We start from the raw sequence: 25,403 nt of genomic DNA on the forward strand, positions 1-25,403 counted from the left end.
AGCCAGCTTTCTTCTTCATTGTGCATCTCATCTTCTCCTTCTATCAAAATTTGGTAGAGTGCTGCTTCTGGTGAAGAGTGAAACACGTTATTTAAAAGGTCTGGTTTGTTTGAGTAGTGCGGTGTGAATTCAAACTCTCGCTGAAAGAATGTTAGACCCCCCCAACTGAACAGAGTCTCCAATCATATCAAGTCTTGCAGACTATCCTGGTGTGAATGCAACCTTATTGTATTGGGAAGAGTTTAAACTGGTTGCTGAATTTTTTTAACCAAAATTAGCATAAAGGATTGAGGCTACAACAATGAGGGCTTTACTATAGTTTAGAGATTTTGCTTAGCACAGCTTTGAGAAAGCATCCCTTTCTATAGCTCTCACACTGCACTACACAAGGACACACAACGGGAGCTTTATGTGGGCCAGGTAAAGTGAGGTCTGAGTAAAAGGGTCTGAGAGGTAGGGAGAGTACATTCTTGTATTTCATCCAGCATTCATGTAGGGAGCAGGGTTCACCGTTTCTCAGTAAGATGGACCAGAGTCTTCTCAGCCGGTGGTCTTACACACTACTGTCAACTTAATATATGATAATGTATACAGTGGAAAGCTCTTATTGAAGCATGCAGACATTTGGAGCAAAGATGGTCTTTAATTAGCTTTTTCTTCTGTGAAATAGTGAGTTTGCAGTTATGAGTAAATGCAAACAGTTTACGCTTTTAAAATTTAAGCAAATGGAAAGTGGTGCACATGTTTTTTTCCCCTAAATTAGATAACAAACAACTTCCATCATCACCAGTGAAAAAACAGTAGTTATGCTGTAGATGTCATAATAAACAGGGATTTAACGTCATCACAAGCAGACAGGAGCTTATAATACCTTCCTAATGAAAACAGTGTAATAGCAGCATCAGGAGGAGAGCAATCATGGAAGTTAAGGACAGAATGAGCTTCCAGGCTAGTGTGTGTGGGGGACACTACTTTGGTACTTTTGATCCAAATATACAAGCCAGTTTTTTTCACTCGATTATCATGTTTCACTTAAAGAGAAATTTCTTTCTATTAGATTTAATTCAATTCAGTTTATATCATACTAACAAATTCCCAATATGTAATCTCACAACACTTTAAATAATAATAATAATAATAATAATAATAATAAATTTAATTAATTTCAATCCAGCCAAATTAATTTTGTTTTTATTTATTTAATGTCAGTTCATAAAATAATATAACTATGGAAACTGACAGACCAGTACTGCACAGGCAAGGGAATGATCAACTTCCTTCTACTAAAATATTAAACTGGGCAACAAGAGAAGCAAAAAGAAAAATCTAAAAATCTGTAAAATTGTTTTTATCAGAGAAAAGTCAGTAAATAAAAACCTTCCATATAAGCCAATAATGACTTTGTTCCCTTCAATGTCTTTACAAGCTGGCAGCTCCAAAGCTAGAAAGTACCAAAGGCCAAACAGTCAGCCAGTTAAGGTAGTGGTGCCAAGTACTACTCCTATCTATCTCACCAGAAACACACACACATACACACACACACACACACACACACACACACACACACACACACACACACACACACACACACACACACACACACACACACACACACAAACACACCAGTTCCCTTCTTCAGTTCTTCAGAGTTCTTATCTTCCATCTAGATATGATAGCACCAAATCTGCCAGAGAACAGTATCACCTTTGTAGAGTAAAATATTTTAAGTTTCTTTTCTGTTTTACTTAAAGTGTTACAAGTTAATTTTTTCTGTGGGATACTTGAGTTTCATGCAACTTTGAGAAACAGATTTTTTTTTTATTCAAAACATAAAAAACAGGGTTGTAATTTTGTGGAAGAGTGTAACTTTATTGTACACAAGTCAGAGCCACTTTCTTAAATCATATTATGGAAAGTTAACAGATAAACTCTCGGGCAGTAAAATCAACTTTCAGGAAACGAATCACACCAGTTTTAAGAGTTATTCACCAGCTGCAGTCACTACTTTTTAACATTTATTTGCCAGACTAATATAATAGTAAAAACCGGAAAAAGTTGTCAATGCATTTAACCTTTTAAAATCTGAGGTGACCCAGTCAGGGGACTTAGAGTAGCCAGGGGACTTTGCCAAACTGTGCCAAAACAGCCATTTTAAACCCTTACTCTCTCCTGAACTGTCTGCATTAAAACTCTGTCATTTTGTTCTGTTTCACTTTATCAGATTTGGCCTTTGCAGAGAAAATGTTCTCATGTTGCACTGTGATTTGATAGACCTTTAAGGCCCATTAGTGCTCGATGCAGAAGACAAATACGCAGACTGACAGACCTGTCAGTCTTTAGTCATACGTCACCACCCTCATATTTCCACACGTCTTTTATGTTTCCATAGGTAATAAGTCAGTTCATCCACAAGTGGGCAGTGCTGAGTTCAGAATTCACTTCTGTGTTTTGACACCGGTTGGTAGCGGTAATGCACCGCTATGAAGTTGTTTACAACTGTCCATGTCTACAGTTGTGTCTGTAAATGTGAATGTTATTGTTCTCAACTTCTTCTTTGCGTCTCCTTCTTCTTCTTGTGCTTTTTATTTGGCGGTTCTTCCTGTCCCTGTTCTTCTCTGGTTTGTTCCTTTTGCTGTTTGCATGTTAGCTCAGCACTGCCTCTGTGATTTCCAGTGCTTCATATTTCTTCTGCGTCAAGTGACAGATTGCTAAGATTCCTGAAAACGGACCAAAAAACGAGCTTAACTGATGACGAAGATGGACAAAACTGTCCGTAAGTCTGCGTATCCGTCTTTTGTTTCGAGCATAAATGGGCCTTTAGAGCTACAGCTGCATCATGCCAAAGGAATATTCATATTCATCCTGAAAGTATTTGTTTATTTTTAGGCAAGCCTGAAAGATTTCTCATTTGTGCTATGTGCCATCTTCATGTACTTTTCACCAGTAACACATATACTGATACTTACACATCTTAAAAAATCTCACAAGTTTACTATGACTCCAAAAGTGTTCACATAAACCTTGTTGTTGCAGATTTTATTCTTGGGATGCCTCCTTTGAGGACAAAGGGCTCAGAGGGTTAAATTACACAGTGAGTAAGTTTTTCCACTACCTTTTGCTTTGAAACTGAATTCAGCACTGATGTGCTTCTGGACACTAAACCTTCATGAAAGCATATAAAAAGTTAACAGCATGGAAATGCTGCATTCAAAAATACTTTGACTATGCAAGAAGCCATGTTAGTAGCGTGTATAACTTTTAGAAGCATTCTTTTGTACTGCCTCCTGGTTAATTAAAATTGCTACAGACTGATGTTTAAAGTGGTCATCTGCAAAGTTCAGATGCCACGAGACCCTATGTACACGGCATGTTGTTTTGTCTCACCCCAAACTATGTTGAACCAGCTGAAGAAACTGCACTCTGACCAAAGTGTCAGAGGAATGATGGACTAACTGAAAACACGGCCCCATCATTTTCTTTCGCAGTTTGCTGCCACAATGTCAGGAATTTAAAGCAGAATTTGAAGAGGTGTCCTAAAGTCTCTGCTTAACTTTGTCATGAAAACGTACATATAGGAGAAATGTTGAATTAGTTCCAATTTGAAGCAAATGCTTTGAAAAAGCAACATGTTACACGAGAAGGATGTTGGGAGAGAAGCAGATGAAGATTTCCAGATTTTCTTCCATTTGATCTACTCAAAAACTATAATCATTTTACATAGTTCAGGTATAAAATGGTTTTGGTCTTTGTAGTTTTAAGTTTTAAAGGAACTTAAAAAGTGAAGACCAGGAATGGAAAAATACTTATGGCCAGTCAGAAAAGAAAAACACTGATGGACAGGAAAAAAAGAAACGGAAAGCCATAAAATTGTCAAAAATACACTAAAGTGCAACCGAAGGACCAACATCTGCAACTTAATGAAACATATCTATGAAAACACCTTCTCATCTCCATATCAGCTCCTCGAGCCATAAAAAATTCCTTCAGGTCCCTTTTCCTTCTCTTTCAGTGATGGCTGCCAAGTCTTTATAGCCAGGCGGAGGTTTGGCATGTTTGTATTCATCACATAGAAGATACTCATGTAGCTTATCCAGTGTTTCTAGAAACAGAGGGCAGGGGGGGGGGGGGGGGGGGGGGGGGTCTGAGTGATACCATCTGCTTTGGCTCTGCAATGCGAGTTGTTCGCTACAGCTCAAATATTGGGCCTTCAGCCAATCCTCTCACTGTCCAGTCCATTCATTGACTCAAGTGTGGCTGCATCCAATGGCGCCGGCTTACAGTCAGTGTTTAGAGAGCCTCGACTGGCCGGCTGACCCAGATAAGAATGACTTATATGACCTGAGTGCAAAAGGTTAATTTCAAATATAAATTCATGTTTATGCAGTAGATATTTTCATTCTGTTTATAGGCCAGAAAGCTGCTACTTTAGATTAGTAGTGTATAAGATTCTCCTGTAAGCAACGCCACAGAGAAAAAAAGAAAACTGTTGTTGAATTTGAAAAAAAAAAGATTCATAGGTCAGGTGTTGGTTGACGCTGTGCCTTAAAGAATGATCATGTAATTACCATGAAGCCACATTTTAGTCATAAAGACTTAGTGATTTGAACCTCTACTTAACTTGACTACTTTCTGTACAGCAGGGGTGTCCAGCTCCAGTCCTTGAGGGCTGCAATACTGCAGGTTTTCCATGTTTTCCTGCTCCAACACACCTGACTGAAATTAATGAGTCATTATGCAGAACTTCATAGGCTGTTGGATCCATTTAATTTGAGTCAGGTGTGCTGGAGCAGGGACACATTGAAGACCTGCAGGACAACAGCATTTCTTTTTTTGCACAGACGTTGTACGTCATCTGAGGCTATGTCATTTAACTTCTCATGCTTCATTTGTACTGAGAGCCTTCACAAATGTATAATTTTTAAGTGCTTTTTAAGTGGCTTCAGTAAACACCGTTATGAGACAGAAAAAGCATGTTGACCTTTGATTTCTTAGAATAAATAAAGGAAAAGAGGTTCTCAAGTAGAACTTTATAATATCCCTCCATCGGTGTGCTCTTTTTATATTCATTTGGCTCAACTTCCAAGTGATCCCTTGGGAAGAACAATGAAAAACAAAGAAATTAAGTGGATCTCTGAGAAAGTAATAAAATAGAGCCTTCCATCTTAAAATGCACTGGTTTCTAAATTGGGTCAAATTGTGCTCCAGGTTCACTCTAGAGAGGAAATGACCCCAATCCTTGACCCTCATGTCCTACAACAACTGAGGATACACCACAGCTGTTAGCATCATTCGTCAGGTCATCACCAGGTCAAGCTCACTGGCCTGGTATTCCTTAACTTAAAATTCCTCACAAATGTTTGGAGAACTGTGACTAAAGCAAAGGATGAGCCTTGTTTGGAATATTTATTTGGTTGGGGATGGACGTGCGTCTACAAATATTTGGAAGCAGAAATTCTGTTTAAATATTTGGGCAAAGTAAGAGTAAGCAGCTAAGCTTCTAAAATCAAAATATGGAGCATAAAGTAAAGACAGGCCCTTCGAGCAGTCCATGTGCACCTTAATAAATTAAAGCAGGCTCATGACACCCCATGCAGTGTATGAAAGTGACAACTAAGCCATTAAGTAGAACGTAATTATTCTAAAGTCAGGATTGTGTCAAGGTTTATTTTTAAGCAAAACATTAAAGTCAAATTTCTGCAGAATTTGAGAAGCAGTAAAATACAACAGATTTTCTTGATTAGCGTGCTTTTTGGGAGAAATCCAGAGGTCCTGACAAAATGGAAGAATCTTACAAAAGGATAACCAGTAGTCCACACTGCCAATTGGGCCTTTATTATAGACCAGCCTAATGAGCTCGACACATGGGGGGGGGGGGGGACCAACGACAGCAAAACTCATTGTGTTGTAGTAGTGTTGTGCATCGCGCTCTCGCACTGCTTTTCTCCAAGAAATCTGATTGGTTTTGATATTGGAGGGAATTTTGACATTTTCAAAGCAGTCCGTGACAGGAAATAAATAAATCTAATAATGATCTAGTGGTATTTTGTTTAATGTTTTTATTACAACTAAGAAATCAGACTTCAAATTGGTATTCTTTTTTTTACTAGTTCAAAATTGGAATGTCAGATTCCTCATTTGACACTGAATGCATCAGTACAGGACTGGTAACTGGTTACCAAACTGGTTAACAACTCGTCCAAAGTTTCTAAAACCGATATGTGACAGAGGAATTCTGATGCAAGTTCTCTGTGTTGTTATTAACAACCAACAGCTGTTATGTCTGTTTTACAATTTGGACCAAGTCAACACACAACTTGTGATAAAACTATGCCTAAAAGAGGCCTCAGTAGCCTACCAGCCACCCACGATCCAAATGTGGGGAAGAAAATATTTAAGATGAGAATTGACTAGTTTATTGTGTAGTAAAAGCTTGTCATTGACAACTAATTAAAACCTGGATTTCAGATATCAGAGTGGATTCCCAACTTTCCACTTGTTAATTATTAAACTGTAAACTGAGACAAGATTTAAAACAACTTATCTCTACTTGTCTGTACCTGTACAATATGGTCATTAATTACATAACTAGACCCTTTTGGCTGAACTAAACGTGACACTGCTCTTGAGTGGAAACTTTTTCATCACTGTTTAATAGCACTAAAACTCGCTTCATGTGCAAATATTAATAAGTCATGCAAGTGGAAATTAAGCTGTTATTTACTGCAGCCAAGTGCACCTGCATCCAATTATCCAAACCTTAAATTCCTTTTCTGGAGACTTACAATAACCTTTTCTTTATTGCTCTGCAGCTGGTCATTCTCACTGTGCAGCACTTTGGTGCAACTTTCACATCCCCTTGTCAAACTCAAATCATTAGTCTAACTAAAAAATCTAGATGTAGGAAATATACATTTTGTCCCACAGAGAAGTGGAGTCCCTACAATGTTGACTATTTTGAATCCCTGCAACATGCTTTCTTCACCCCACACATACCCCAAACTCTCTGCCACCTAATAATGAGAAGTGATCAGCAGGAGTAGCAGTTTGATTTACAGAACAATTGTTTAGGTTATTTAATCCAGAAGTAAACGTTAAAACGTAACATTGGTTCAGCTGGTCTAAAGCTGTATTATGTGTGTGAGTTCTTGCATAGGTGTAAAACTTTCCAGATTTAGAAACTGGCCTCTCTCCTTGCTAACAGTTGCCCTGTAACAGAGGATATTACATGTAGCTGTTAGCTTCCATAAAACTCCTGCAGTACATGATGGCGCTCTGATGGGCTCTTTGATCCTCAGTATCAGACTGGAGTTGATTCCTGCAAAGGGGGGGGTAAACTGCCAGCATGATTATGTCTGTATTTTAGAATATAGATGATCAGGGTTTGCCCTTAGAGTTCAAGTTAGATCAGCTAGTGTCAACTTTGTTCTGTTTGAGTCACTGTTAGTTGGTAATTTAGAAGATTACGAGGGATTTCTGCTTGTTTTCAAGAGCTTAATGTTCCAGTAATTGTTCCAGTAATTCCTGCATGTTTTTTCCACTCCTCTGCCTCTGGACTGATAATGCACACAAATTGGTAACAAATGCTAGAAACCTAAAACACCTGTTGGATGAGAAGCTACAAGCCCAGCACGATTAGAGCTATCGCATATGCTTCTTGTCTCTTGTCAGAAACAGGTAAACATGTTCAGAGTTCTCTGTCTGCTTTTTCTGCCATCGTCATGCTCATTTCTAAGATTCTGACCTGATAAGAAAACCATGAGACTGATGAGCTTCTCACTTTGAGTCTAAATAATATCAGACTTTCCTTTTCTTTCTACTTTTAAAGCATTTAAACTGTAAGACAGTTAAGCCTCATGTCTTTAGGATCAGAACATTTCAATAGATTTAGTCTCAAAATAAATGTTTTAAATCCAGATGACCGACAGAGAACTAAGTAATCTTGGCAACTTGAACAGATGTGTGTTATTGTTATTATTAGGTTTGCCAGAAAAAAGGAAAAGAAAAAGAGAAATATAACATGTCACTGCTGCAGAAAATTAAAAACCTTCTGTCCAGACCCTGTGAGCCACTACGATGCTAATTTTAAACCATAACACTTAACTTTCCCACATTGAGAAATTTTATTCAGTTTTTATGTGTTAAGATGTGTTTTAGGAAAGTACAATTACTTCAGAGTATGTGCACTTAGACTAGGTAGGTAAACAGAAACATTAAGCTTTTTATTCCATCATAAAAATGGCTCAACAACTGAAAGAAACTGACTTGTGCTGATTTTTGAGCAAATATGACAATATTATAATCATGTTTTCTGGTCTGAATTCAATAAACTCAATGACAGAAATACAAAGAAGCTGGTAAAGCAGCAAGGAAATCTAATTGTCTAGAAGTCAAGAGCGAGTGAACAGCTGGTCTTTGTTTTAATGTTTGTAGAAGGCTGAAAGTTTTGCTGTATTTCCCAGAACTTTAGAAGAAGAAGCTGTTAAAGATTAGGAAACTTTGGGTGCCACACAATGCTCATCTTATGGTTACAATGCCTTTCTGCCCCATAGAAAAGTGGAAACTTGCAACTTAATCCCAGTCTTTTTAATTGTGTTTTTTCAGGAATTAATAGTCTGGTAAAATACAGATAATTAGAAGAGATTAACATTTGTTCTATCTCCAAGTCTAATAGAAAAATCTTATCTGCAGTTTAATAATGGAGTGAATGCTGAACTTCCTGGTGAGCTTAAAAGCTTTTTGGAAAACTAATCTGTTTTCCTTACTGCTTTTTTCAAAAGGAGTTGCTGAAAGATTTCAGGTCAGCGTACCAGACTGTGACGTCTGATGTTCCTTGAGGCTTTTATTGATGACAGCTTTGTTCAACCAAGGCTTGAAAATGGGGCATGGGCTGTCTGCCTTCACTTAGATGAGACATTCAGTATTATTCCAAACTATAATATATCCAAATCTGTTACCTATAAGTCCTCAGTTTTTACTTAAAATTGGTCATAATACAGAGTATCTAAAGATCAAAACACTAACCAACCCTCTGCAGCACCTGAGCCACACACACAATAGGATTACATTTTGAAGTGGAGCTGATGAAGTGGAAAGTAGTTACTTCAATATTTATCTAATCAAGCTGCAATTACTGGAATCATCAGCAGCACACAAGAGGCCTGTTGTAATAAGCTGAAACACATTTGTTTGACACACTCTCTCACAGATAATGGATGAAGCCACTGGGTTTGCTAATCCACTCAAACATCAGCTTTGCAGATTTGATAAAGGTTTATAACCAGTTTCCCTGGAGAGTTTTGTAGGCAGTGCTTCAGGACTTTAGGCTGCCAGTGAGTATTTAGAAAATTTAGTGAGACCTGTTCAATGTCCATTAGATGTTGCCAAGGCTGAATCGCATTCTGTTTGATTTTTACTGACAAGATTTCCAGATGTTGCTGCTGTGAAACAGCCATCCAGCAGTGAAGATTAGAACAACACCAGTCTGCTTTGTACAGATAATACAGGAATGATCGTATTAAGGCCTCCAGTGCTCACTTTAACCGCTTGAACTTGAATATAATGAGCATGAAATTAGCATGTCCGAATCTGAGACCATGTTTCTCTGCACACAGAACCAGCAGCTGAGGTGACTTGGACAACTGGTAAGGACAGCTTTTAGGCACTTCCCTTTAACAGTCCAGCAGATGAGTCAGAGCCTTGGGGCAGCTAAAGTCTAATGAAAGGCGGCTATCTCATCTTTGGCAAGAAACACTCCATCATTCCAAAGGAAAAGCTGAATGAAGCTGGAGGACACACGGCTTGTCTGTCACTACTCCAGTTCATAGTTCCTGTTTTTATGCCTATCATAGGTAACTAGTTCGTGTGCAAGTGATGCCAAAGCTTTGAGATTATACCAATTTTGAAGCAATGAGGCTTATTACTGATGCATTGTTTTGGTTAATAACTTTAATCTACAAATATGGTTCTCATTTGAAGTTGGACTTTCCACATTAACATTAACAGCATTAACAACATTAATGCCACTGATAGGTAGAGTAAATTACATGCACCATCTTACTGTAAGTCAGTGTTCTGCTAGGAAAGCTTGGATCCACTGACAGGTGACAAGTTCATTTGACATATAGCACACATGTGCAGACCAAACACACTCGGCTTGACAATGACAGTAGAATCCCCGGCCAGACAAACAACCCCTCTAAGCTGGTTGCTATCTACCTTGATAAGGGAAAAAATAAAAAATACAATGACTTGACAGCAGACTGAAGGAAACTGTGGAGAAATGTTGGAGAGAATGAGCACAGCCAGAGAACCACGAAAGCAGGGATGAGACTGAAACATAAACTCACGTTATCTTCCCAAACTGTTGAAGTGTTCACAAAAACACCCACTTAGGCCAGTAATATGGAAGTGGTTTGGACTTTTTTCAAAAATAGTAAGAAACACAACAATTACATAAGATGACCTGATGTTAAATACATTTAAATTACTTTTGATATTACACATCAATCAGAAGACTATGTGACAAGTATGACCTAATAACAGCTTATCCTGTTAATTCCAACAAGTGGTTAAATCAATACCAGCAATCTTTAATTAAAATGACTACACATGCAACACTACCACAACCCTAACATTAAAAGATATATCTTTATATTCACCCTTTCTACATTCAAGAGTCAAGTCTAAAGAAGAAGAAGTGAGTAGCTTAGACTGAAAGAGAAAAACGGAAAGAGGCAGATGTTTGGTGATGTTTATTTTCCAGCAGTGGTGAAACAATAAGGTTAATCAAAACCAAACGGTTAATTAGATTTGTGTTGGGATTTTCAGGGAATGAGACGCCTGCATGGTCACAAATGACCCAGCTGCAGACCAGCTGACAGCACACGCAAGCTGCACCACTAATCTCACCTCCCAGTTTAAAATGCTCAGATGCTCCACATGTTTTCCTTTCAGCAACAAATCAACATCTTACAATGTTAAGCTTCAGGTTATCATTATTAATTTCACTATAACACCTCTGCAGATGCAATGAAATCCATCAGAAAGATTTTTATCAACTCTTTTTTCTCATAGGAAGAGTGCAGGTGGTCTACTCACTCAGTAAGCATGTTCCAAATATGGATAAACTTGGGACTTTCTTTCAAGTCTGTTTTGTTTGCCAACTTTCCACAAGTCATCTATCAGCCAGACAGGCTACAAACCCATGAGGGTTCAGAACCCTAGCTGAACTGTGATCACAGGGTTGTCCAATAAGAGCATGGATAAAGTAGGCTGACTCCATTTAATTAGAGAAGTAGTCCCACTGCATGAATAAAACCAACCAGATACCACAACTTGCAGCTTCACCCTTCCATAAAGTGAGTGAAAGAGATTACCTACCAACCTAAGCCTACCAATTAGAAATATGAAGCTAATGTAGAAAGTGATTTTAATTTATCATCAGATTTAATGGATGGCTAATTGTTAACTTGAGTCTTCCAAGTGGGGATTCAAAGACTACTTATGGCCATGTTTGTTGTTTTAAGTCTTTAACCATCAACACTAAATAAATGACAGAAAATTCATTTCCATCTTTCTGTCTTAGTTATTTGATGTTTATTTTCCATAGTTTTTCATAAAATCTCTGGTCATTCATTCTTGTTCCAATCAGCTGAGAAGACAGACAGCAAATTTCAGTGGTTTAGGTGAGCTCTAGAATTAATAAATAAAAAGGGAGAGCCTACTTTATGTATGCCCACTACTGTTTTGTGTAATGCATGTGCATCCACAATAATGGCACCAATGCACCAATGTCTTTACATCTGGCTCGCTTTGAATGCTACCTGTGGGTTGTCTTTGAAACACTTGTTTATCAATAGTTAAGCAAGACTTTCTAATTTAAGTAAAGTGCTATCCTCATTCGAGTTGTAATTAAACTTTAATTCAACACCAACATCCTGGTTTAAGGGCAAGAGACTCATCAAACAAGCAGAGATCAGATAAGGAGAGTAGAGTTAATATATGAGGGGGAGAAGGCAGGTCATCATAAATCTGTCCTCACTGACAACAGATCTGTTATTAGATGAGCCCATCTCCCGAAGCACAGACACCCAAGCAGAAACACACTTCACTCATACATTCATACACAAGCCCATGCACAAGCACTGTGGGCAATATGGATGCAGAAATCAGCAGTTTTTATGTAACATATTTTTGAGCCACACACTGCTCCTCTGCACTCCATGACCTCCAACTGTATGACAGGGCATGTCCTCTCTGTCTGTGGTCTCCACAGAGACAAACAGACACCTGCTTGTTTCTGCTCTATCTTTCCACCCTGACAGACAGTTTCCAGACTGTTAGATATTCCATGTTTTCCCCCATTGGGATTCTGCCGACGAAAAACCAGGAAGCTGGCCGCTCCCAGAAAAATAAACACAGCAATTCAAACCACTTTACATTACAGTAAATTTAAGTTTGGATGCACATTTAAACCCTGATGATGGCAAAATCCAGTATGAGCATGGTATTTCCTACAGGAATACTCCCATGTTGTATCATACGTCATATTTTATTCAGCACAATAAAGTCATTGTTCATAAGGCATACTGTAGCTGAGTAACAACCATGCCCTTTGCAGCTCAAACCATGTTTACATACTTAAATGTCCCAACACTCAGATATTTAGAAGAAGTTTCTTAAGATTCACATCTATTACTCTCCCTAGTATTCTGCCATTTGTTGCAGTTTTTCCCCAGGTGTGTTGTTCCAGCTGGTCCGTGACCAACTCTCCCTGCACGTTCACTCTTCTCGACCTTACATCCAACAAGCTGACATACAAAGGTTTTTGACCTCTAATCACTCATCACTGATGAAAGCCACAGCTCAACTAAAAGATTAGCATGTCAAACATATGTTTAGCAGAATATGTGGATGAATAATTGATGATGTGGTAAGACTGAAAATAAATATATATATATATATATACTCTTTATTTCTACTTTTTAGGGTTATCTATGTTGCAGGCACTGTTCATAAACCACAAAGTTGGATGGATTTAAATTCGGATCTGATGATGACAGGGGCTAAATATCAGCAGGTCAAATGCACAGTATTTTGTCTTGTATTTCTTGAAGAAGGAATGCATGTGTGCACCAAATTCCAGGCTTTGAAACCACATAACAACATAATTGTGACCATAGGAAAACCTTAAAGGATAACTGAGCCATTTGGTTTAATACTCTGGGAACAAAGAATATCTGTGCCAGATTGTTCATGCTAATCCATCAAATGAACACTCTGACCTGCTGGTAAGAAAAGGTAAGGAGACGGTAAAAAGCTATAGAAATTAAACTTTTTAACATGCTGATTAAAGAAGTTAAAAGTCAAAGTCATTCAAGAATATCCTAAATAAAAATCAACAAATATGTATGTTGATATTCTAAAACTACTCACATGGAACGATGGTGGTTCACGAACAGCAAGTTAAGGAGTGAAAGTGTTTTATATTTTATCAACTTTTACATGAAGTGCAAGGAAACAAAACACCCAACAAAGTGCAGAGAGCTGCAGCATGAGGATGGAAACCCTTTGATGGCCAGAGCTTGAATGGGTGGCGATGGATGTTCAGATAAGAATTAATGAGAGATTTGGCAAAGACACGCTAACTTTGGAGTTTGGACTTTTATAATGTACCAACAATTCCAACTAAGTCTGCTTTTCCTAAAATAATCATTTATGAGTTTGGGGAAATTCTTCTTTTGGTCTTTTTATGACCACTGGTAAGGATTAAGTGGAAGAGGACAAACGAAGTATAAGAACAAAAAAAAAAACAAAAAAAACAAAAGCAGGTCAAAGTGACATGTGGCGTCACACCTTTATTCTTCCACATGGAAACCTTCCTAAAACATCCTGTGTTTGTCCTCCGGTTTACTGCTTTGAAGAGAGTCATCCATCTCGACCTACAGCATCTGTCACACTGTGTTCATGAGCAGGACAAGTTTAGCTATTCCTGTTTACCCACCCTGATAAGAGACATGCTATTGGTTTAAATTTGGCTTTAGATTATTTACAGATATGGCCCCTTGATGCCAAGAAACTGTCAAGCAGCTCTCTTTTTTTCCCTCATCAAACTGGAATCCAAATCTACAAATTCCTGCTCTTGTTGCATAGTCTCACCAGTCTCACCGGGTTATTAAATACAACAAAAAGACCAAACTAAAGCTGCACAACAAAGTCATTTACAGGTGTGAAATGAGTTATAATCCAGATGTAGATAACTGCTCTCATTGTGGACTACACTTTGGCAGATGGAAGTAAACAGGAATAACCTGCGATGCAGAAACTCGAAAACAAACAGCACATCTTGAATCAGTTTGAGTTTGCAGATACATGAAAGTGTTATGAGCCACAAGAAATGCTTGACTCAGTATTTTAAAAACAATGGGATGAAATGGGAAATATCGAGGATCATTTTAATCTAATTGTATCTGAAAGGAAATCTTTTCAGCATATTTAAATAGAAAACAACACACAGCTCTGAGCCATATTTTAAAGGAATACTGTTAAAGCCTGCAGATGATTTGCTTTATGTGGATCTGAAGACACACAAACAGTCTGCAACAGAATTTATTATGAACTAAATCTGCTTGAGATGACTGCTTCAACAGCAAACTAAAATCAGTGTATGACTGTCTTTGTTCATGGTTTCATATATAATACTTGGTAAATATCCCAGACATGAACATTAATTATAACATTACCTCATAATGTGGCAGATTCTGCACTTTTCATGCTCTCCACTGATACATTTGCCATGGAAAAAATACTAATGTGGTCAAAGCAACATCCATTCAACATTAGGTTGTAGTCATGGTGATATCATGGTTGTTTTGTTGTTTAGCAAAAGCTTTGGTGCTCAGCGCTCACAGATGTGATATTTTCCCTCAAAGTACCTGCTTAATATCCAGTGTTACAACTAAAACATGTATAAACTGGATGCATGTAGACTCACTGGTGCATTATGTCATATTGTGAGGATGGAGAGAAACTTACAGGAAAATTTCATGGACTTTAAAAGTCTCCAGTGTTCATGAAATCATAGTTGGACACCACTGAGGATCCTACTTAGCAAGAGTTGGAATCACAATTTTAATCAAAAGCTGACATGTTACAGGCTTGCAGTCCACATGACCTACAACAAACTGATGCCAAACTTATTAACAGTCTGCTTTACAGTATTTATTTATTTATTTATTTATATTATCTGAAAAGAAAAAAAACTAAAGTAATAGAGTAAAATATGATCAAGTGAGTGTAAAGGAGGATCAAACATCATATGAGGACTCTTAAAGGACAAACTTCAGATAAACAGAACATGACTCCTGCTTTTAGCATTGAACTAGAAACAGTTCAAAGTTAAAGAAAATCTGCACCAATTTCCCCCCAAAATGATCTGTTTTACTTTGGAGTAAATATGTTTGAAAGAACGTGATGTTTATCTATGATCCAAGACTGAAAATGTTCTGAGGGTCATGTACAAATCAATCATTTCTCACCCAGTTTATTATCTACCACTAACGGCATGACAACAGGAACATAGTTTTTATTGTACTAATCATGAACGTACTTGTTGTGAAATCTCCATAATCACATTCTTTAAGACTTATATCATTGGCTGTGTCATCTTATTTTTAAGCCTAACTGTGTCCATGTTGCTTTGGATAATTAAAAACCTGAATTGTAAATAATGACCATATGCACAGCAGATGGTGAGAAACAAGTTTGCAAGCGTGTTCTGAGTGCAGGTGTGTGGGCATGTGAAATTGCATGCATATGTACACTTACTGTATGTGGTGCTGCACTGTACAGCATGTGTGATTGTAAAAATGCTCCTCATTAGTGGAGATTTAATGCAGCTACTTCCCCGAGGTATGTTTTTATGACTTTTCTGTATGAAAACCATGGCAGCTGCACAACTCGTGTCTAGATCCTTGAGCTTATTTTGTTGTGTTATGAACTTTTGAACATCTTGTTGATATAGAATTTAATTAATTTAAACATGCAAAGAAACATAAATATCCTTCATCTATTAACTTTCTTACAAAGCAAGTGTCAAATGAACAAATTCCCTGATCTGTTTATCTGTTATTTCAATTTGATTATCAGCTTGTCCAGTTTCCTTCATTTTTAAGGACCCAATGCACACAGTCCCAGCGAAAGGACGTAGCAACAGGTTGGGCAATCAATGGCTGTCGGCGGGCCTAATTTATCAAGTGAAAATTGAATTTATAAGGTGACATATTATAGATTAATAATTCAATAGATAGATAGATCGGTTGTGAAAGGAAATTTAACATTTCAGTCATGAATAGCAATGTCAGTCTAGTAATCCCAACCAATAATCAGACTTTATAACTAAATGACCTAAACAGTGATATTTTGACAGATACATGGATCACATTTCACACAGAACACAGATGCTCAGTGCAGATGTTTTCATCATGCTTATACCACTCAACAAACCTCTACAACCAGTCAAAGAGGAACCAAGGAGGAATGCTTAGTAAAAAAATGTAATTGTAACTTACAACACACAGTAAGGGTAAGTCTGAGTTTAATCCAGCTGCAGTCGATGCCTTCAGAGGCACAGGGCAAAGATAGACACACACCTGTGGTTGAGTCAGTGGTTGCTATCTTGCTAGCACTCATGCTGAAATCATCTAAGCTGCTGGAAGTGGTGGATTCTTGAAGTGTGACACCTGATACATGTTTCTTTTTTATTGGCATTGTTGAAACATTTTTTATGTCTGTTATCAAACAGTATTATTCTACTAGCACTTCATTAAAGCCACCTAAACATTGTGATGACTACAGAAAATACAGTAATCCAGCCTTTCAATTTTTGCAAGATTTGATGATTATATATGCACACAGATTTGATATACAGACATACAAAACTTACAAAAATCTCTAGAGATTGGTTCTTTCTGCGCTGAGAAAACCTAACAGGAACATATTTTAATTAGGATGATTTACTACCACCATAAAATGGATGTTAAATAAAGAAAAGGAGAAGAAGAATAACATGCAAAGCATAAGAAAATGGTGAATGCTGCAAGTAACGTTTATCAAAAGTATATTAATTATAATGTAAAAGCTAATTCCTGGATGGGAGGGCCTGATGTGTAAATGGGCGGGCCTTGCCCCCTGGGGCCCACCCATAGCGCCGGGTCTGACTGCACACCATAATAGAAATAGATTTTAGCTAAAAACCATTTGGGAATCACCTTGTTGGTGAAATCCTGCAGTAAACTACTAAAGGTAACAACATAGTGCCTAAAAACTTTATTTAAAACATATTCTTTGCTAAGTGTTCTGTTATTTTAGACAACACTGGTTCATCCCTTGACTTTGGCATCTTTTTGATTCTTCACATACTTCATACTGTTGGTCAGTGTTAAATGGGTAAAGAAATAATAATGATAAAAAGAAAACAAGCCAAAAAATTTACATTTGTCTGAAAATGGTCAGATACAAGGACTAGACTGAATTTTCTTTTCCAGTTTCAAAGAAAATAACTGATTGGAAGATAAAGATAAAGAAATTAGATGTCTTTCATTTAGTCATTTACTCTTAAATTACAAGATTGTTGTGCCTCTTAAGTAATTATTCATCATTTATCCATCAGCAGATAACATGTTTGTAACAGGCCTATATGTTTAGCCATCACCAAAAACATCAGAACAGAGTCAGACTTAAAATCTGAGAGCTCTAATGTTCCAGTCATGGAATTTCTTTTGTCCTGCCAGTATCCACCTTAGAAAATCAGGACACACTAGTAACAGACAAAGCTTCACTGTTTCACACAAGGCAGAGGACTCTATCAGCTCTATTTCTAAATGCAGAAAAATGTTGCTGTGGCGACAGCTCTGTTTAAGAATATTTACAGCATGCAGCCTGGAAATATTTGTCCCTGGTGCTCTCTCTGGCAAGTCATCCAGCATACACAGCACAAACACACAATTCTTTTTTTTTTCCACCTGTTGAAAAAGTGAATCATGGTAGAGGATTATAAATATGGCAAACACACAAACAGTCTGACGATGGAGCCTCAGCCAACATCTGCAGGATCTACAGTAGAGGAAACTGGACCATCACATCACTGAAGCACCACCCACCATCAATATATGTGGGGAAGAAAAGTTTTAACTCCAATATTTCCAAATCTTTGAGAGATGAATGTTATTCCTCCAGGATCATGTTCCTCCCATCTTATAATGAGGGAAAACACTTTCATTCAAAGTTGTTCCACTTTTTCAATCCAGCACCCCAAGTGGTGAGTAATACAAAAATATCAGATGGACAGTTAATCCCTGTGGGTCCACATTAACTAATGAGACCCTGTAATCATCTGATTTAACCTGGACAATGCTGCTTTTGTGACATGGGGGGTCTAAGTGGTGCTCACAGGCCAAGGTACTTACACACAAAACTGCAAATGCCAGTCTGGATTCCACCTTATTGCTGAAAGCAGTGACAGCTTATTGGCCTGTCTGTCTGGATGAAAAACTAATAAACTGAAGCTCACTGACTAAAGTCACAGTTATTATCTCCCATAAGCACTTTGAAATACTCAGATTATCTTCCTTAACTTATTCATTCTGTGCTACTAACTGCAGAGTTTCTGTCCATTTGAACTTCACCTGCATCCAATTCCAGTGGGAAAAAAGTTCACATCTTTCAGAACTAACTGGTGACATCTTGAAAAGTCCTGACTGATCCAATAAACACAGAAGGAAAAAAAAAAACAGCTTTAAGCTGTGCAAACAGTCTGCAGAGTATCAGAGGATTCCACAGAGGGCTCAGAGAATTACTGAAAAAAGCCAACAGGTATCTCAGTCGTGCACTCTAGTGCCACCATCACATTCATTTACAAAAACTGTGATTTGCACACTTTCCAGAGATAGGGGAACATAATCTTTTACAATCCAAATAAATTACTCTCCATTTCATTTGAAAGGTGGTATGTGCAATGATTCTGGACCTAGTATCCCCTGGGATGTGTTGATCTTTTAAATAGTTGCCTAATTGTAGGCATACCTTTTAAACAATAGCCTAAAATCCCTTAATGCCTGGTGATAATTTGCAGTGAGAAAGTGGAACTACACCTAAGATTTTAATTACCGTAACAACATCAGTTGCTTGTCTCATAAAACTTAGTGCTTAATGAACACAGACCTTGGCATGCTTTTCCAACATCATATAAATATGTAAGCTGCAACAATTTAATGATCTCTTAAACAGAGCACACTAGTAGTATTAACAGTTTTATGATGTAATGTAGAACTGGTTTCATTCCACTGTGAAGCATTTTCATCATTCCTCTTTAAAAGTTAAAAACTCCAAAGCCAGCAGAAAGTTTAGCAACAGGAGAAAAAAGGAAGCGGTAACAAGCAGTCCACAGGCAGAGATCACATACCTTCCTGCAGCTGATAGGCAGAGGAGTGATGCCAGCAGGAACTGAGGATGAGGAGGGATAATCCAAAGAACCAGGGAGGATTGCTGCACAAAAGCACAACTAGAAAGTGAGAAACTGACTAAAAGTTAACTGACAACAACTTATTTAGTAAAAACACTGCATGTTTCATTTACCGTGTAGTCATTTTCACTGATGGTGCTCTTAGATCCACACTAAAGTTTCCCTGCTCATATGTGGTAATGACAGAGTGAGGGAGATGGAGTCCACTCTGCTTCTGTCTCACTCACTCCAAACTAAAAACCCCTCTCTCTCCTCCTCCTCCTCCTAGTCCTCCTCCTCTCTGGCTCTCCCTCTCCTTCTGGTTTCCAGGCAAACAAAGGCGGCTTCAGTGTGTCGGGGCTCAGGGGGCCCTCGCAAGCTGAAATCTGACTCCCCGTGTCTGTCTATGGACCACTGCTTTCTAATCGGGCCCCCCTCTCTCCTCCAGACATCACAACTTCAGATACAAATTAACACAGTCCAGTTAAGTCCTCCTCCCCCGTTCCTCCAGCTCCTCGCCACTGGTGTGGCTTCTCTCACTTCCCCGGTGCTTAAAAACCTTTTGTGTGGCCTTGACATGTTGTGGGAAAAGAACTAAGGACCTGCGGCATTCAAAGCATTCCTTAAAATCCAGTGAGTAGGAAACTCAGATATGGCTCCCTGCTAACTCCTTTACTAAACCCTCTCTGGAAGCAGGGTTTATTATAACGCTTCATATATCTTCACCAAATGAGGTTCCTGTTCTTTAGTTAGACAGAAATGCCATGCTATTTATTATATTTTTATTTTTAAGATAGCAGTAAGATATGAAGTCAATTTTATGTTTTATAAAACTGTAAATCCTCTTCAAAGTCACAGCCAATCTAAGGAATATAACCTAGAAAGCAATGTTGGATACAGAATTAAAATTATCTATTTCCTATTACTGTCTCACCAGGAAAACCGTTTCCGGACAATTTCTGACCCTGAGCTATGACCTCGGATTCACTCCTGACATATTATACACCATTGCTTTTCTAGGACCCTTTGACATCAGACTTAAGGTACTGGGTGTTTCTTTTGCATCATTTTTTAAACATGCAGGGTAACGGAGAAAAGCTGTCAAATCATAATCTTTTACTTGACCTAGCTTAGCCACTCTGGTGCAGCGTATGATGATCTAATGAAGAGAAGTACTCTGCCTAATTTTTTAGATTTCTGCTCAAAAATTGCCATAATGAAATGAGTATATCTCTGAAACCACATGCTCTCTTTTGATACTTTTGGAGTTTGTAAATCTCGTTGTATTTGTTACAGGTGAAGAATAAAGATGGCACATACTGTAGCACAAATTTAAAAAAAAAAAGTTGCAGGCAAGGAAAAAATAAACGTGAATATAATTATCTCTGATGCAGCTATAGATATTAATCTCTATCAAGGTATAGTACAATATGAGAACAGTATCACTGATAAAGTGAAACAGAACAAAGTTAGCGAGATTTTAGTACAGATAGCTCAGGACACGTCTCCAAAATGACCATTTTTACACAGTTTTGCCATCTTTTCTCAAAGTCCCCCAGTGGAGGACATCAGAATTTTAATTGTTATCAATCAAAACATGGCCTTAAACATTTCTTAAAACTTCATAAATGGTCTGTTAAATGTAAAATGCTCATTTGCCATTCTGTAGCATAATGGAGTTGGATTTGTCCCCGTGTAAAAGCCATTGCTAGCCCACCTGATCCAGTGTCTCATTTCAAGATTATTTCACACTGGTGCCAAATGGAATCTGGCTGAAACACATCAACAATCTTCAGTCTAGCTGCAGGAGCCAGTGTGGAGGAGTGGAGGACAGATAAGGACGTGTTCAGATCTTACATCTGACAGTCCAGACATTTAAGAGCCATTGTGGCCTGTGAGTGATGCTCTTCAGGAGGCAGCATCACTGATGACTTGTTTTCACTTCACTGACCTACAGACTGACCACCGCCGCTATCAAGTGACATTCCTCTGAGTGGTGTTGTGTTTGTTTGGGTAATGACCTTTCCTTATGGCTAAAGTTTTACTAGGTTAGTCATTTGTCTAACTTACACCTTAAATCTCAATGTTTTTTGAATGTCTCAATGGATGTCAATTCACAATGAGTTCACATTTTAGGAACAATTCATCAACATATGTATATTTGGTTTGAAAACAAAGGTGAAAAGCAATGATACATATCATACACAATTAAGAATTTACATTTATTTGATTATGGTAAAATTTACTTCCATTTAGCTTTGTGAAAACAGTTTGACTCAACTACCAAAAGATTATGTTTCCAACATTATTCACTCAATCAAATGCTATTATTCCCCCATTTGCCTGCTGGGCTACAACATTGAGATTTTACTTGAAATCAGCTGCAAAGCCAAACACCGTGTCCTCTCTGTGTGTACATTGCTTTAACAGGGAAGAAAGAAAAGAAAAGAAAGAAAGAAAATTGACACACATCAAAATGTCACAATTTTAACAGCTTTATCCAAGAAATTAGTTAAGTCTGGGCTTTCATAACAAGCAGTAGGCTATATTTTGCTCTTTTGTTGTTCTGATAAATATTATGCCACACTTAAGTATTTTAGGATCTCCAAGGTTGTCTTTTTGAAAGCAAACCAAATGAAAGAATAACAGAGACAAGACAATAAAGAACAACAGGCTGATGTTTCTATGCAAAGAAAACAGCAACACAGACAAGGGGGCGAGAGAAAGAAGTTCAGCTTGTGGGTGGCTGCAGATTAAAAGGGCTCCAATCCAAAGGTTTTACCAGTATGAGTCAGTAAGATACCAGATTGTCAACACTGTTTAGCTGACGGCTATGAGAAAGCAGGCTGAGCTGCTCCAGCTGACATCAAAACACACCAGTGAACAAAAAGACAACACATCTGCTGGCAGTGAGGTGGAACTTTAAGGAAAATTTCATGTTTTGAAGCAAAGCTGTTTGTGGTGATAAATACAAAGCCTCTTAAATGCATCCAGTTGATTTTGCTGAATACAAAACCAACAGCTTTTAAAAACTCTGCAAATACAGACATAATAGGAACAAAAATATGCAGCTGGACATTAATCTTTCAAAGCTGACTGGACAAAATAAACTTCTTTAAGGATGGTTATCTGTTTAATTTAAATTTAGAAAACTGATCAAGATGGAGTCTATAGCTGAATGACATCATAATGGCTACTGACTTTGTATTTCATGCAAGAAACTGAGATTTGCTTTATATGGATTGGATTTATAGAGCACTTTCCAAGACACCTAAAACAGCTTAGACTGAATCCATTATTTATTCATGCCATGTGTGGCCTCAGCAGCCCCTGGGCAGACTGGTGGAAACATGACTGCTAATCTGAAGCCTAGTAGATGTCAGTGGTACTGCACCTGGTGAACTTAAGGTCCCATATTTTTTTTAACAATTTCATAAGAGTTTCAGACGTCCAACAACATTGATTTCAAAGTTTATTACCCCAAATTCAGCCTTGGTTCTTAATTTCAGACATTCCAAATGTGACTCTAAGCTCTACTGAGAACGGGCTGTTTCTGTGTCTGAACCTTTAAATGTCCATAAGTGGTGCCTTTTTTTGTTTGTTTTTTAGCTGTAAAGGATCCAGTATGTGTTTTTTTATTGTTTGACTTATGGAGGTCACTTTTGTTTTGTTTTATTTTGCCTGTGCTATGGATTCAAGAAGAAATCAGTTCCTCGCACTACAAGAAGAAGAAGGGAAGGTGACTTACACTACCGTTCAAAAGTTTGGGGTCACTTTGCCATGGGATTCAACAGGGAAGTGACCCCAAACTTTTGAATAGTAGTGTATTTTGGCAAAATTTTCCTTTCCTCTTGAGCAGAGGATAAACAAAAACAATGCTGCACTTGCAGTTTCCAGTCAAAAGACATCAAAAACACAAAGCAGCTCTCTATGTGTGATAAGAGTTGAGAGTATTAGGAAAAATCCTGTGGATAAACACAATTTCCTAAGGATCCATATTTACATTCTAAACACTTCTCTCTTGATGTTATTGAATCATTTTGTCGACCACTAAAGTTACTGAAGCAGCTAACGGGGCTGGTAGTTATAAATAAAGGATAAAATGAACAATTTTCACTGACAAGGCATCTAAACGCCTCAGGCTGGTGAGTGTAAAACACAGAAAAAAATGTCAGAGGCAGAAGATGTTGGATATCTTCCTGCTGTGATAACCTACTTCCTTCTGTCAAAGGCTCAGAATTCATCAGACACAAACCTGGCTTGAAGGAACCTGACAACCTGCTATCTGTAAGTGCCCAGTTTTCTTCAGCTATGACAGATTCAGCAACACAAATAGATGACAGCACTTTGGATGCAGCTGACCCAACAACTATTGATAATGTTCATGCAGATAAACAGCTGCTAAAACAATCGGAAGACTGCTTTATTTTTCAGTCCGAAGCAAACTGCCTCAGTTTATGTTTGCAAAACATCAATTTATGCATCTGTTGACAGAATCAAAGGAAACTAACTTTTCCTTGTGATTTTACAATGTAATATATGTCGTGTAACACACTATTCTAATCTATATTTGAATATGATTAATCCTGATTCTTACTGTAGCAGCTGACAGAAAGCAGAGCTTTTTGCAGCAAACACTCTAAGTTGGTTTTTAGTTAGCAGCTGCTGCACAAAGAACAGCTAACTTGGCTCACGCTGTCCTCTTCATCCTTCTGATCATCTTTATTTCTAGGTGTCTCTTCAGTGTTTTCTTTATCGCTGCCCCATCTGTCAATTTGCTAGATAAGTTCAAACTGAAAACTCTATACAGAAAACACTGAGCCAATGTACTGCTAGATGAGGCTGAGAGCCAATTGCAGAGTCCATAGCAACAGTTTGACATTGCGACCCAGAATGCATTGCATCTTGCAGTAAAGTGTTTTTAAGAACATTTTATATCTATAGCAAATGTTCATTAAAGAAGGCAAAAACTACATTATTGATGGAAATACAATTAAGTTACAGTGTGTTTCAATCAATATGAAACCACTTAGCTAAATTAATCATTCTATACTTTTTAGTTTAGAAAGAACTATTTACATCCATTTGTGTAATGGGTGCCACTATATCAGAGGACAGCCATATTTTAATCTCTTTGTCATACTGTTTGAGATATTTACTGCTAGAAATGGCACATACACAAAGGGAAGTCTTTAGAGGGCAACAACGAAGAAGTGAGAGGGGGAATCAGTGGGTGATACTGATGTTTTGTTATGCAGATTCTCTACTCTTTGCTTCTCACTTTCTCTTCCTGATGCAGCTGACATGGACTACACAGTTCATAGGTTTTGAAGCAAAGTTCTCCTGCATCATGAAGGCTCATCACAAAGCTGGAGGCTTATCATGAGTTCAGAGGTCACACTGAATCTGGGGGTGGTATGATGGTAGAGCATCAGTATGTGCTCGTGTGTGTTCCAGGTCAACACAGAAAACAACAAGTCCTGCTGGTGTTATTCAAGCTGAAATTCAAAACGCTGTGCTAACAAAGAGGGAGCCCGGCCACTGAAAACAAGCAAAGAGCTTCACTATTCAGCTTCAGAGTGACTGGCAGGCACATGGGCTACAGGGTCAAGCTGCTTTCTGGCAGTGACAGATGAACTTCAAACAGGTTTAGACTCTGCCTTTTGCTAAGACAAAAACCGATCCATGCTTTCATTTAGAATTGGTTAAGAGAAAAAAAATTCCTGCATAAATAAAACAGGATGCAGGTTAACATGAAAAACTTCATTAACCTATATATCTCAGGTATTTTAGACAGTCACTTTTTCTCAAATAAATATATTTTTAAAATTAGTCATCACATTTAATTTCTATCATAAAAGCTGTGATCAAGTTTACTTTTCTTCACGAGGGTCCTCTGTACAGG

General features: G+C 37.9%; 1 protein-coding gene across 3 annotated transcripts in view; it reads right to left on the reverse strand.

Moving 5' to 3' along the window:
• LOC121629129 (collagen alpha-1(XVIII) chain-like) overlaps positions 1-19,994 on the reverse strand; it is a 57,160-nt gene extending 37,166 nt beyond the window's left edge. For all 3 annotated transcript variants that reach the window (XM_041968700.1, XM_041968698.1, XM_041968699.1), the window contains exons 1-2: positions 19,633-19,994; positions 19,460-19,542 (exon numbers count right to left, since the gene is read on the reverse strand). In XM_041968700.1, the coding sequence (XP_041824634.1) occupies positions 19,460-19,542; positions 19,633-19,643 (94 nt within the window). In that variant the 5' untranslated portion in view covers positions 19,644-19,994. The remainder of the gene's footprint in view (positions 1-19,459; positions 19,543-19,632) is intronic.
• Between the last annotated feature and the right edge of the window lie 5,409 nt (positions 19,995-25,403).

The sequence above is a fragment of the Melanotaenia boesemani genome, chromosome 18 (genome assembly GCF_017639745.1).
Source record: "Melanotaenia boesemani isolate fMelBoe1 chromosome 18, fMelBoe1.pri, whole genome shotgun sequence".
In the NCBI taxonomy this organism is placed as follows: domain Eukaryota; kingdom Metazoa; phylum Chordata; class Actinopteri; order Atheriniformes; family Melanotaeniidae; genus Melanotaenia; species Melanotaenia boesemani.